The 14,382-nt window shown below is 43.7% G+C and overlaps 1 protein-coding gene across 6 annotated transcripts in view; it reads right to left on the bottom strand.

The window, feature by feature from the left end:
* smyd3 (SET and MYND domain containing 3) overlaps nt 1-14,382 on the bottom strand; it is a 990,938-nt gene that overhangs the window by 195,807 nt on the left and 780,749 nt on the right. For all 6 annotated transcript variants that reach the window (XM_059985566.1, XM_059985569.1, XM_059985568.1 and 3 more), the window contains one exon: nt 160-227. In XM_059985566.1, coding sequence (XP_059841549.1) covers nt 160-227 — 68 coding nt within the window. The remainder of the gene's footprint in view (nt 1-159; nt 228-14,382) is intronic.

Genomic DNA, 14,382 nt, shown 5'->3' on the forward strand with positions numbered 1-14,382 from the left:
GCAGATGTGGAAACTGCAACAGCAATAAATAGCATTTCAAAACCACCTTTAAATCATAAAACACAGAAAACTTAAGTTGTGGTTTCTTTCTAAGCCAAAGACCAGCATCTGTGCTGCCAGAGCACGTGCAGCAAATGTTGCCCAGTCCCCTCAGTGTACCTGGGATAGAGGCCAACACCAGCTTCTTGCATCTCGCCGTCACTGACAGTGAAACAGTTGCACGTCACCTGTGTAAACAAGAAGGGAAATCCCGAGTTACACCAAACCTCCCTGTGAGAGGAATGAGACTCCTGCTGGAACAGCCAGTCGCCTGTACGAAGCATCGGCAAAGCTCTAGCTTTGTGGAGATCCCTCAGCAATGTTTCTCAGCCCTCTCACACACACACACGCACACACAACATACACACGCACATACACACGCACGCACACGCACACACACACACACACACACACACACACGTTGTGAGGTTGTGCACTTGATGGCTGCTTTTACTGTGCATGGAGCAGAATAATTTTCAAGGGAAACACAAACTGTGTGGCAAGGAAAGGCTGTGGGTTGTGATATACCTGTGAGGTGCGGCTTTGATTAAAAACTATTCTGAGAGATGGGAGAAGTAATTGCTTTATTATGTTACAGATACCAATTTACAGTGAAAAGCTTTGAATTTACAGTGAAATACCAATTTACAATGAAATAGTCCAGCCAGACTGTTCCAAACATCAAGATAATACAAAAGGGAAACTTGAACTCAGAATTGGTGGGATTTGAACTCACATTTTCAGGGTTTTGGTCCAGCCTGCTAGGGTCCCAGGGTATGCCCCAAGTGGACAGCCTGTGTGACACCATACAGGAAGGTGGGCTGCTGGGGGAGGCTGTGGTTAGCCAGGGGAACCGCTGGGCGGTGTACGGAGGAAGATGAGTATAGGGTGATGAGTGCACTGTGGTAGGGAAGAGGCTGAGCATGGAGGAGGTCATAGACTGACTTCCTTAAGATTAGCCTGAGTTTGGACGAGGCCCGTTGGCCGGAGCTCTAAGTTCGCTCTTCTCCGTGAGTCACTGCAGAAGTTGCTTCTGCATTTTTCTGGAAGCTTCTTAGTTTTTCTGTAGCATGTGTCACTCCACACAAAGCTGGCTATTGCATTGGTTAATTGTTAGCAATATCTTGTTATCTTTCTAGTCCGAACTAGTTCTTGTATAAGACTACAGCAATTTCTCTCTTTGTTCTTATTACACTCAATAAACAGCCGTCAGCAACAAGTTTTATGCCTCTTTCTTGACTTCTGTTGAACATCTGGAAAGCAAAATCACCAGATCCAACACCTACAGTACTCTGTGAACTTGCCCAAATGCCCCTGAATGTTGTAATTTACTGTACGTATTTATTTAGAGATACAGTGTGGAACAGACCCTTCCAGCCCACCCAGCAACCCACCAATTTAACATTAGCCTAGTCACAGGACAACGTACAGTAACACACACGGAAGGACCTGCCGACCGAAACGTCAGCTGGACTCTTTTCCATAGATGCTGCCTGGCCTGATGAGTTCCTCCGGTAGTTTTGTGTGTGTCGCTTTGGATTTCCAGCATCCACAGATTTTCTCTTGTTTACAATTTGCAGTGACCAATTAATCTACTAACCGGTGCGAGGGGAAACCGGAGCAGCCACAGGAACAGTTCCTGGGGACACCAGGCAAACTCCTTACGGACAGTGCCGGAATTGAACTCTTAACTCCAACACCCCGAGCTGCGACATCATCGCACTAACTGCTACACTACCGTCTTTGCTGTGTAGACTTTGCAAATAGTTTGCTCGCAGACAAAGACAAAATATTCTAATGACAAATATGGACACATTCATCAGGGAGTTCAACCACCCTAAGCAATGCTAACACCGATGATTCAATTAACACTGGGCCTTGAATCCATACACCCAGTAGCCACTTTAATAGGTGTACCTGCTTATTATTGCAAATATCTAATCAGCCGATCCACTGCGTAATAGCATGCGGATGTGGCCATGAGGTTCAGTTGTTGTTCAGACCAAATATCAGAATGGGGAGAAAGATGTGATCTAAGTGACCTAGACCATGGAATGATTGTTGGTGCCAGATGGGGTGGTTTGAGTATCTCAGAAACTGCTGACTTCCTGGGGCTTTCACACACAACAGCCTCTAGAGTTTACAGAGCATGGTGTGAAAAACAGAAATTATCCAGTTCTGGGGGGTAAAAAATGCCTTGTTAGTGAGAGAGGCCAGAGGAGAATGGCCAGACTGGTTCAAGCTGACAGGAAGGCAACAGCAACTCAAATAACCAGGCATTACAATGGTGGATGAATGCTCAACACATCAAACCTTGAAGTGGATGGGTTACAGCACCAGAAGCTCACGGATATATGCTCAGTGGCCACTTTATTAGGTACAGGACGTAACTAATAAATTGGGGACTGAGTGTAGAGCAAAGAATCTGACTGAGCTTATGTTCCTTTGTTAGAAGGACTGTCCAGTTACTTATCCAACCTGCCTTGTCACCATAAAGTCACCAGTGTCTATAATGTGAGGATTGAATCTAGAATCGAGTGTCGCAGCCTTAAAATAAAGGTGCCCTTTAAAACTGAGATAAGACTGTAAAACAAGCCATTCTGTCCATTGAGCCTACTCCACCTTCCATTATGACATTTATTACTCCTCTCAACCCATTCTGCTGCCTTCTCCCTGTAACCTTTGATGTCCTTACTAACCAAGAACCTGTCAACTTCCGCTTTAAATATACCCAATGACTTGGCCTCCATAGCCATCTGTGGCAATGAATTCCATGCACTCACCACCCTCTGGCTAAAGACTTTCCATCTCACCTCTGTTCTAAATGCACACCCCTCTATTGTGCGGGTGGGCCCTGTGGTACAAGACTCATTCAGTATAGAAAACATCCTCTCCTCTGTTTAGGACCTTCAATATTAAATAGGTTTCAATGAGCTACCCCTCATTCTTCTAAACTCCAGCGAGTACAGGACCAGAGCGATCAAACACTCCTCGTACCTTAACCCTTTCATTCCCAGAATCACTCTCATGAACCTCTCCTGGACCCTCCCTAGTGTTATCACATCTATTATTAAATAAGGGACACAAAACTGCTTACAATACTCCGAGTATCCCAACTCTTACATTCCAGTCCTCGAAAAGAATGCTAACATTGCATTTACCTTCCTTTCCACATGACTCGGCCTTTAGGGAGTCCTTCACAAGGATTCCCAAGTCCCTCTGTGCTTCTATTTTTTTAAAAAAATTCTCTCTGTTTAGAAAATAGCCTGGGCCTTGCTTTTTACTCTGACAGGAACATACAAGCTTTGTACTCTCAAAATTTCACTTTTTTAAGGCCTCCCATTTAACCTTTGCCAGAAAACAGCTATTCCAATCCACTCATGCTTCCTGATATGTCAAAATTGGCTTTTCTCCAATTAAGAATCTCAACCGACAGGTTAAACCTGTCTTTTCACACATTTACTTTGAAACTAATGGCATTACGATCACTAAATGCAAAATGTTCCTGCACACAAACGTCTGTCACCTGTCCTGTCTCATTCCCTAATAGCAGACCTCGTATCACGCACTCTTTAGTTGGGACCTGTACATACTAATTAAGGAAACTTTCCCGAACATAGTTGACAGACTCTTTCCCATCCAGCCCTTTTACAGTGTGGGCGTCACAGTCAATATGTGGAAAGTTAAAATCATCTGCTATCACAACCTTGCCACACTCTCTCTACAAATTTGTTCCTCTTAATCCTGTAGACTGTGTATTGGGTGGTCTGCAATATAATCCCATTAACATGGTCATACCTTTCTTACTCCTCTGTTCTACCTATGAAGCCTGACTAGACGAGCTCTCCAGTCAGCACTGACTGAGCACTGCCGAGACACCTTCCCTGACTAATGCCCCTTTAATCCCTCCCACTCTATCACATCTAAAACAACGGAACCCCAGAATATTGGGCAGCTCATCCTGCCCCTCCTTCAACCAAAGCTCACTTATAGCTACAATGTCATAATTCCACATGCTGAACTACAGCCTAAACTCTTCCGCCTTTCCTCCAATACTCCGCGCATTGAAATACACGCAGCACGGAACATCAGTCGCGCCATGCTCGACTTTTTAATTCCTGACCTCGTATGTAGGTTTAACAACATCTTTCCCACAATCTCTCCATTATCAGTTCTGGTGTTTTGGTTCCCATTCCCCTGCAGACCAGATGATGCACCATCAATAACTCTCGGAGACTGGAAGTGAACGATAGACAGGCTTTTATTAACAGCAAAAAGGGAGCACGACATCTCGGAGACTGAGGTGGGGGAGCAGTGCCCCAATCGCCTTTATACAGGGGTCTGTGGGAGGAGCCACAGGAGCAGTCAGCAGGGGGCGTGTCCAGACAGTTATACATAGATTACCACACCAGACCTATCCTTTTCCATAATTACTTTGATACTAATGGTATTATGATCACTCGATGCAGTTTAGTTTAAACCCCACCCCTCCCCTGCTCCCCAGGGAACATGTAAACTTTCCCACTAGAATATTATTCCCCTCCAGTTCAGATGCAAACCATCCCTTCTGTACAGGTCTCACCTTCTCTGGAAGAGAGCCCAATCATCCAAAAACCTGAAGCCCTCCCTCCTGCACCAACTCCTTATCCATAAATTTAACTGTATAATCTTCCTATTTCTGGCATCGCTACCACGTGGCATGAATAGCAAGGATCTCAGAAGTTTAATTTACAGGTTGAGTCTGTGGTAAAGAATGCAAATGCAATGTTGGCGTTTATTTCAAGGGGAATAGAATAAAAAAGTAAGGAGATCATGCTGAGGATTTATTAGACACTTGTCCAGCCGTACTTGGAGTATTGTCAACAGTTTTGGGCCCCATATCTCAGAAAGGATGCGTTGTCATTGGACAGGGTCTAGAGGAAGTTCATGAAGATAATTCCAGGAATGAAGGTGTTAATATATGAGAGTTTGGCAGCTTTGGGCCTATACTCACTCGAACTTGGAAGAATGCAGAGGGATCTCATTGAAATCTACCAAATGTTGAAAGGACTAGATAGGATGGTTGAGGAGAGGATGTTTCCTATGGTGAGGAATCCAGAACTAGAGGGCACAGCCTCAAAATTGAGGGGAGACCTTTTAGAACAGAGGTAAGTAGGAATTTTTTAGCCAGGGAGTAGTGAACCTGTGGAATGGTCTGCCACAGACTGCAGTGGAGGCCAAGTCCATGGGTATACTTAAGGCAGAAGTTGATCGTTTCCTGATCAGTCAGGGCATCAACAGATATGGCAGGTGTATGGCAGGGTTGAGTGGGATCCGGGATCAGCCATGATGGAATGGCAGAGCAGACTCGATGGGCTGAATGGTCTAATTCTGCTCCTATATCTTATGGTCTTATGGTCTAATGATCACAGCCCTGAAGGTCCTGTCCTTTACTTTGCATCTAACTCCCTGAAATCACTTTGCAGGACCACAGGATTCTACACCTTCAAATCCTATGTCAACTCTTTCTAAGGATTAGATTTAATTTTCCACCAACACAGACACACTTTGCCTACGTGCCTGTACTTTTGATACAAGGTGTATCCTTGGATGTTAAGCTCCCAGCTATGCTCTTATTTCAGCTAAGACTCAGTGATGCACACAATGACATACCTGCCAATCCCTAACTGCACTCAAGATCATCTACCGTATTGCGTATGCGCTGTACATTCAAATATAATACCTTCAGTCCTGTATCCATCACCCTTTTTGACTTTGCTCCTATGTTATACTTTACCTGACTGCAATTTTGTTGTATCATCTCCCTACAAACTGCCCCATCCTCAGCCCTATCACTCCAGTTCCCATTCCCCTGCTAAATTAGTTTAAACCCTCCCAAACAGCTCTAGCAAAGCTGCCCACAAGGATTTAGGCACCCTCTGGTTTTTCTTTGGAGCAATGGAGGATGAGAGGTGACCTGATAGAGGAGCATAAGATGATGAGAGGCATTGATCATGTGGATAGTCAGATTCTTTTTCCTAGGGCTGAAAAGGCTAGCATGAGAGGTCACAGTCTTAAGGTGCTTGTAAGTAGGTACAGAGAAGATGTCAGGGGTAAGTTTTTAGGCAGAAAATGGTGAGTGTGTGGAATGGGCAGCCGGCGACGGTGGTGGAGGCAGATACAATAGGGTCTTTTAAGAGGCTCCTGGGTAGGTGCATGGAGGTTAGAAAAATAGAGGGCAATGGGCAACCTGAGGTAATTTCTAAAGTAAGTACATGTTTGGCACAGCATTGTGGGCCAAAGGGCCTGCAGGGTGCTGTATTTTCTATGTTCTTCTAGAATAAGGGTTTGGCACAGACTAGATGGGCCGAAGGTTTTGTTTCTGTACTGTACTGCTCTATAACCCTTTAGGGACATGACTGGCACCAGTTACCCTCCTGTCTCAGATGATGTACCACCGCTCCACCATCACTGCTGATCCCTGCTGTTTCTTCTTGCAGGGGATGGGTGAATCTCCGGAATTCTCCAGACCTCTGAGGGTTGTGGATCCAAGAAAAGATGTGCTGGCATTGAAGAGGGCTCAAATGAGATTCAGGAAAGTGATTCCAGGATTGAATGGCTTGTCATATAAAGAGGCTCTAGGCCTGTTTTCACTAGAATTCAGAAGTATGAGTGGGTGACCTCATTGTAACCTATCAAATGTAGAAAGGCCTTGGTAGAGTGGATGTGGAGAGGATACTTCCATTGGTGGGAGAGTCTAAGACCACAGGACACAGCCTCAGAATAGAGAGGTTTCCTTTTAGAACTGAGATGAGGAGGAATTTCTTTAGCCAGAGTGGTGAATCTGTAAATTTTTTTGTCACTTCATGTATATTTAATGCAGAGGTTGGTTGGTCAGGGCATGAAGGGATGCGGGGAGAAGGCAGGAGACTGGGGTTGAGAGGGAAAATGGATCAGCAATGATAAAATGGCAGAACAGACTCAATGAGCCCAGTGGCCTAATATTGCTCCAATATCTTATGATCTTCATATGGTCTATTATATACCACCACTCCAACATCAGTGCTGAACCTTGTGTCTTTTTGCAGGGGGACGAGTGAATCGCTGGAATTCTCCACAACACTGAGGGCTGTGGAGGCTGGATCACTGAGGTAGTTAAAACAGAGGCAGGGATTAATGGGGAATTGACACAGAGAAGGGATATGGACCAGTCAGCCATGATCATATTGAATGGCAGGGCAGGTTGGAGGGTCTGTGGCCTACTTCTGCTCTTAACTATTTTAAATCCTCAAACTCCTTACCCAGCCACACTCAGATAGCACCTTTAATTCAGGTCACAGATGCTCAAGGCAGGAGTTTACCACCACCCTCTCAAAGACATTTGAAGGGCAAGTTGTGGGAGGAGTTGAGGTCGTGGGAATAAATTCTGCCCTTACTGTTAACACTCACCTCCCTGTAGCCAAGTATAAAAATCACACTGGGACTGGATACATCTGATCCGTAGAAAAATTAAATGTAAGTGTTCTTTTTAACCCCAGGGTCATACACAAAATTAAGATACCCGTGTAATGACACGTTAAAAGCTTAAGCGTAATTTATTGGCATAAATGATGGCTTTCCACATTGTTAGGGGAATAAAAACTGTAACACAATTCTTAAAAAATGATCTGGTTTGTTTAGATAGTGGAAGCAAACTTGCTATTAGGTAAACAGTGATCCAACTTGAACAAGGGGCTCACTTGGCCATCCCGAGCTATGCCATTTGATTCAGGGCCACACACACACACACACACACACACACAGACACACACACACACACACACACACACACCATTTGACTGTGGTCTGATTCAGCATTTGGAACAATATAAACATAATGACAGAGTGTGAACTGTTTAACAGCACGCGAAGTCTTCCTGGAAGTGATACTCAGTGATGAACATGCATCAGGATATAAAGGCCAGCTGTCATAATATCCGCATTCATCACATGGCTCGGCCTAACCCTGGCTGTGTCTCGATACGTAAAGCATGGTAAGAATGACAAGAACACGAGGGGGCTTTGCTCATCTGTGTAACAAAAGGCTTGTTTAATGTAGTTAATAATTCACACATTGTGATGGTATTGGGTTCCCTGTCTGCAAAGCCCTAAACTCAAAAGATTTTAAGCCCTATCCGATATAGATAGCTATGGACTCCTCGCTGTAGGGAGATTATACTGTATCCAACTACTCTTCGACAAGCCTACTTCACTGTCTAGCCTCTGCAGTGAGTTTTGGCTGCCACACCCACTGCTTCCTCCCTCCCTACCAAGCAGTAAATACTTCCAGCCAAAGAACTGGTTTATTTTTTAAGTATACACATTTAAATACAGATAAATAATTCTTAATCCACATTTAACAATCATGGAGGATTTCTGATTTATAAAAGATTGCCAAATTACAATATATTTACAGACTACAAGGGATTTCCAAATACAGGTAATATTATGAACTAAAAGAACATGCCAGTGAGTTGTCCATCAGTGAGACTGAAGGTTGACAAATGAACACTTGTTCTTCTTTCTGCAACCCCATCTTTCTGATGTTCTTCTGGCCAATCCTAACAAACCCCAAACTGAGATGGTATTTATACTATTTTTGACATCACCTGCATCTGATATTTTCTAGATACTTTTGCTGGGACAAAGTAACTCACACAGATGGTCTTAAAAGCTTCTGGCGACAGAGATCCCAAACATCCACAATTAATACTGTCAGGGCTCTCCCCCGAGTACACAAACATCCCAACATGTTTGATGTGCCAATTAACAAAACCCCATTGTCTTGTGTTTGGCTAATGGAGACAAGTCTCCTGGTCACTTTACTTTGTAAAGTTGTACTTCCAATTTCAAACTGATGGTTGCTTGCAATTTATGTTTCGAAATACGGACTGGTTCTTATTTATGACAAAAAACTGAGTGAAGAGTATTTGTTAAAAGTTTAACTTAACCATCAATAACTCTGACCCTTTGGAAAAGTCAAGGTCAAGCAGGTGTGTTTAGCTGAGTTTGGTAAGAAGCCTCCCAGGCCCTGGGGAAAGAATAACCATCACTACAATCTTTACTTAAAATCTAGGCTAACACATCAGAGCAGCACTAAGGGCATTGGAAGGAAATTGGAGTTGGAGTTGAAAGAGGAATTGGAATTGGTTTACTTTTGGTTATATGTACCAAAGTACAGGGAAAAGCTTGTATACCACTCATTCAGATCAAATCATTGCACAGCACTGTAGTAATACTGCTGCAAAAGACAAACAAATTTCATAACATATGTGAGTGATGATAAACCTGATTCTGATACGGGTCTCTGTTGTGGTCTGCGAATGGGAAAAGGGCAGGGAGAGGGAATCATGGTTGGGAAAAGGGGAAGGGAGAGGGGAGGGAGTGGGAAACAGCAGGAGACCTTCTGTACTGATCAATAAACCAATTGTTTGGAATCAAATGACCTTGCCTGGTGCTCCAGGGTTGGGTGTGTCTGCCCCTGACACTCCTTCTCTGTCACCTGACCCACACACCTCCCACCACACGCCATGCTTACCATTCCCAGCATCCTTTGGTCCTGTCAGATTTACAAATCGACTCTCCACTACATCTTGAGAAATACAGTACTGTGCAAATGTCTTAGGCACCCTAGCTATATATATGTGCCTAAGATGTTTGCACAGTACTGTACATGGACAGGAGGGATATGGAGATTCCACAAAGGGAAAAAATTCAGATGAGGCAAATTCCCAGTGTCAGCAATTTTTAAAAAAATATCCTGGTAAATCAAAATGATTCTTGCTCCTGACATCGACTGAATTTCATGCTATTTATTTCACCTAAGTCTGTGTAAACTTCACATATTTATCAGGACTTCCCAAAATACTATACATACCATTTCTAAGGTTCAACCAAAATTTACCCCTGGTTCTGCATCACTACAACAGTCCGGCTTCTCACTATCACACTGGAATTTGCTGTTGTCACACAACCCACAGCAAATCACCTCCACTGTCAGACTGAGGGAATCAAGAACTAGAGGTTTTAAGAGGAATGGTGAGAGATTTAATACTCACCTTTTATTATTGCTATTTTGTGTGATTTTGGTCAGGACGGATTGGCTCTGTGGCCTGCAGTGAACAAAAGGCACGGTGCTAAATTGAACTGAACTGAAACCTCCTGGACTGTTTCAATGACTTTGTATTGATATTTTATTGTGCTTTCTGCTTGCTTAATACTGTTTGCGCAGTGGGTGTTTGAAGTTTTCTTTGAACGGCTTCGCCAGTGTTTCTTTGTTTCGTGGCTGTCTGCGGGAAGATGGATCTCAGGGTTGGATATTACATTCATACTTTGATAATGAATGTATGTTGAATCCTTGATGGGCAACTTTTACACCTACAGCATGGTCCATATGGAATGAGCAGCCAGAGGAAGTGGTTGAGGCAGGTACAAGACACTTGGACAAGCACACGAACAGGAAAGGTTAAGGTGCTGGAACAAATACAGGCAAATGGGACTAGCATGGATGGGTCATCTTGGTTAGCTTAGCTCAAAAGCTTTGCTTCTGCACCTGATGACTATGATTCCAGTCACAGAATTTCGGGAAATCCTGATAAATATAGGTGAAGTTTACACAGGCTTTGGAGAAATAAATAGTATGAATTTCAGTCAACGTCAGGAATCATTTTGATTCCTTTTGAATCATTTTGATTTACCAGGATATTTTAAAAAATTGCTTACCCTGGGAATTTGCCTCATCTGAATTCTTTTCCCTTTGTGCTATCACTGACAGTTAATATTCTAAGTTGACAACATCAATAAAATTATCTTGCAAACACACCTGAGTGATCACACTAACAAAGCTAGAATGATCTGAAGACCAAGGCAAAAAAAAGCATTAGGATGCCAAATTGGCACAAAGCCTCTCAAAAGCATAGTGATCGTATTTCAAAAGTGCAACCTATAAATTAATTTTTTTCCCCTCATGATCTTCCGTTTGTCCCCTCTGTACATTTAATGCTCTCCACATTCACATAAAATTAGCTGACAAAAAAAAACAAATCAAAACTAGCTGGAAGATGGGTGGGAAAGGTCAAGTGCCGGAGAAGAAATAATCTAATTGGAGAGGAGAGTGGACCATAGGAGAAATGGAAGGAGGAGGGGACCCGGGGGAAGTAATAGGCAGCTGAGAAGAAGTAAAATGTCAGAGTGGGGAATAGAGGGGAAGGGGCTATTTGTTTACCGGAAGGAGAAATTAATATTCATGCATCATGTTGTACAGTATATAAGGATGAAATATAAGGATATGAACTTCCCACTATGCAGGTCATTTACAAAGACAGGTGCATAAAAAGGGCCCAAAGGATCACTAGGGACCGGAGTCACCCCAACCACAAAATGTTCCATCTGCTATTGTCGAGGAAACGGTACCGCAGCATAAAAGTCAGGACCAACAGGCTCCAGGACAGCTTCTTCCACCAGGCCATCAGAATGATTAGTTCATGCTGATACAATTGTATTTCTAAGCCATATTGACAGATGTGTTGTAAATCTTACTGTATGTGAAAGATGTAAGAAATAAACAAAGTCAAGTCAATTCAAGGTGTTGCTACTCCCCTCTGAGGGTGGCCTCACCCTAATCCTAACCCTAATGCATAATCTCAACCTAACCGTAACCATAACCCTAACCCTAACCTTGGCTTCACCATATCAGCCTATCTGCCATAGCAGTTCATACATCACCACTCAAAACTCTGCAGCCTAACCTCTCCCAGCCAAAAATATACATCCACCAGCCCAACACTCAAACCTAATCCTAAAGTCCAAAAGGGGCACACACCCCCACAAACCCTAGGCACTTCCCGATTAACCCTGGCTTCAGCCCCACAAACCCTAAGCACACCCTGAGTAACCCTGGCTAATCCCCCACAAACCTGATGTCCTATGTCAGGAGGGGCAAGATTCAACAAAGGCAAGTGTTGCACCTGGTTAATGAAGGCGTGGGCCAGATCAAAGAGCACAAGAGGGCTGATTCGCCCGCTGCCCGCATAATCTCAACCTAACCTTAGCTCAAGAGGAGATTATAGATCGACACGTTGGAATGGGACTAACATGCTTGGCTTTTTAAAACTTTTTTTTCCCTCTCATAATCTTCCGCTTGTCCCCTCCATGCGTTTAATATTCTCTCCGTTTATTGGATTTCCCTCAGCAGCGAGTTCCATTCCCGATCCACTCTCTGTGTTCGATTAAACTTCCCATGGGATTTTACGTTTGGAATTCTTTTTTCTCTTTTATTGGGCTGAGCAAGTCCCATGAATTGGAATCTACATACAATTTTACCACAATTTGCAATAAATATTTACCAAGGGCTAAACGGACAGCACTTGTTTATGATTCCAGTCAACTTGCTGGGCTTATCTCTTTCTCTCCTGCAGTCTTTTTCTCATTTACAGTAATAGCTGCCACCAAATCTTGGAGCTGTCTCGCTTCACTTTGCTCGCAGCCCGAGGAGACAGAGAGGTGTGAACTGGCCATCCCATTACTGAATTGCATCGAAGCCACAGCTGGTGTTGAGAATGGAACAGAAATCTGTTAATGCTCTTTGCTTTTGCAGTTTATTAATTCCAGTAGAGTTCACATTTTTGCTGATACATTAAACTGGTCCCAATGTAACTGAGAGGGCAGTGGCTCTTTGAGAGCGTTACAAACCAACGTCTCTACTCCTCCCATCCTTCATCTCACAACTGGTGCAGATGTTGAAAAGAAAGACAGACTGCCATTTATAGAACATCCTCCATCTTGTGATAAGGACATTCCAAGGTACCCGGCAACCAGTGAAGTATTATTGAAACACAGGGAACATAAGAGGAGCTGGAGTAGACCATCCGGCCCATAGAGCCTGCTCCGCCATTCAATAAGATCATGGCTGATCTGATCACAGACTCCTCTCCACCTCCCTGCTTTTTCCCCATAACACTTATTTCCCCTACTATGCAAAAATCTATCCAACCTTGTCTTAAATATATTTACTGAGGTAGCCGCCACTGCTTCATTGGGCTGAGAATTCCACAGATTCACCACTCTTTGGGAAAAGCAGTTCCTCCTTATCTCTGTCCTAAATTTACTTCCCCAATATTGATGCTATGTCCCCTAGTTCTAGTCTCACCTACTAGTGGAAACAATTTCCCTGCCTCTATCTTATCTATCCCTTTCATAACTTTATATGTTTCTACATGATCTCCTCTCATTCTTCTGAACATGATGAAGTTCAAAGTTTAAAGTAAATTCATTACCAAAGTACGTATACGTCACCATATGCTACCCCGTAGAACAATGTAACACAACAGAAGCAATGAAAAACTACACACAAGACGAGAAACCAAAACAATAGAGTCTCAGCCCAATATGCTGACTGTTTATCCGCTTCCATAGATACTGTCTGTCTTGCTGAATTCCTCCAGCACTTCGTGTGCATTGCTCAAGATTTCCAGTATCTGCAGAGTCTCTGTTGTTTATAATATACACATAGCTTGTTCCCTTGAATAGATAATGACCACACATTCAGTGAGAGACTGAAAGAGACTCAAAGATTTAAAGTACATTTATTATCGAAGTGGGTATGCTGTGTACAACCCTGAGTTTCGTCTTCCCACACAGAGTCACTAAACAGAGAAACACCATGGAACCCGTTCAAAGAAAACATCAAACATCCGACGTGCAGAAGAAAACAAGTCACGCAAACGGCAAAAAAGGAGCAAAAAACACGGAATATAAAACATCAAACCACAAGCCACAAATCAAGCAAGCTGCAAGTGCTGGCAATTTAGAAAATGCTAGAAACACTCAGCAGGTCAGGCAGCGTCGGCGGTAGGAGAAACAGAGTTAACTTTTCTGCGGAAGACCTTTCGTCACAGCTGAGGTAGCCGGGAGCAGCTGACAGTGTCTGTATGTTTCTTTGCTTGTGCTTTTCCGCTCTGCAGCAGTCCGTGATAACCTATCTACTGGAAATGGATGGAGTTGCCAGAGGAAGTGGATGAGACGTGTACAAGTGGGGAGGCATGGCCTAATGCATCGCTTGACAGCGACGGCTGAAAGGTCGGGGTTCGATTCCTGTCTGTGCGGAATTTATACGTCCTTCCCTGTGACCACGTGCTTTTGCTACGGATGCACCGGTCTCTTCCCACTTTCCAACGATGTGCAGGTGGAGCCGGCGAGTTGTGGGCAGCATGCTATGTCAGCGCCAGAAGTGTGGTGATGGTTGCGGGCTGCCCAGCACAATCCACACTGATTAGATTCGACGGCAACGATTCATGTATGTTTTCATGTACATGTGACAAATACAGC

The sequence above is a fragment of the Hypanus sabinus genome, chromosome 12, assembly GCF_030144855.1.
Source record: "Hypanus sabinus isolate sHypSab1 chromosome 12, sHypSab1.hap1, whole genome shotgun sequence".
Classification (NCBI taxonomy): domain Eukaryota; kingdom Metazoa; phylum Chordata; class Chondrichthyes; order Myliobatiformes; family Dasyatidae; genus Hypanus; species Hypanus sabinus.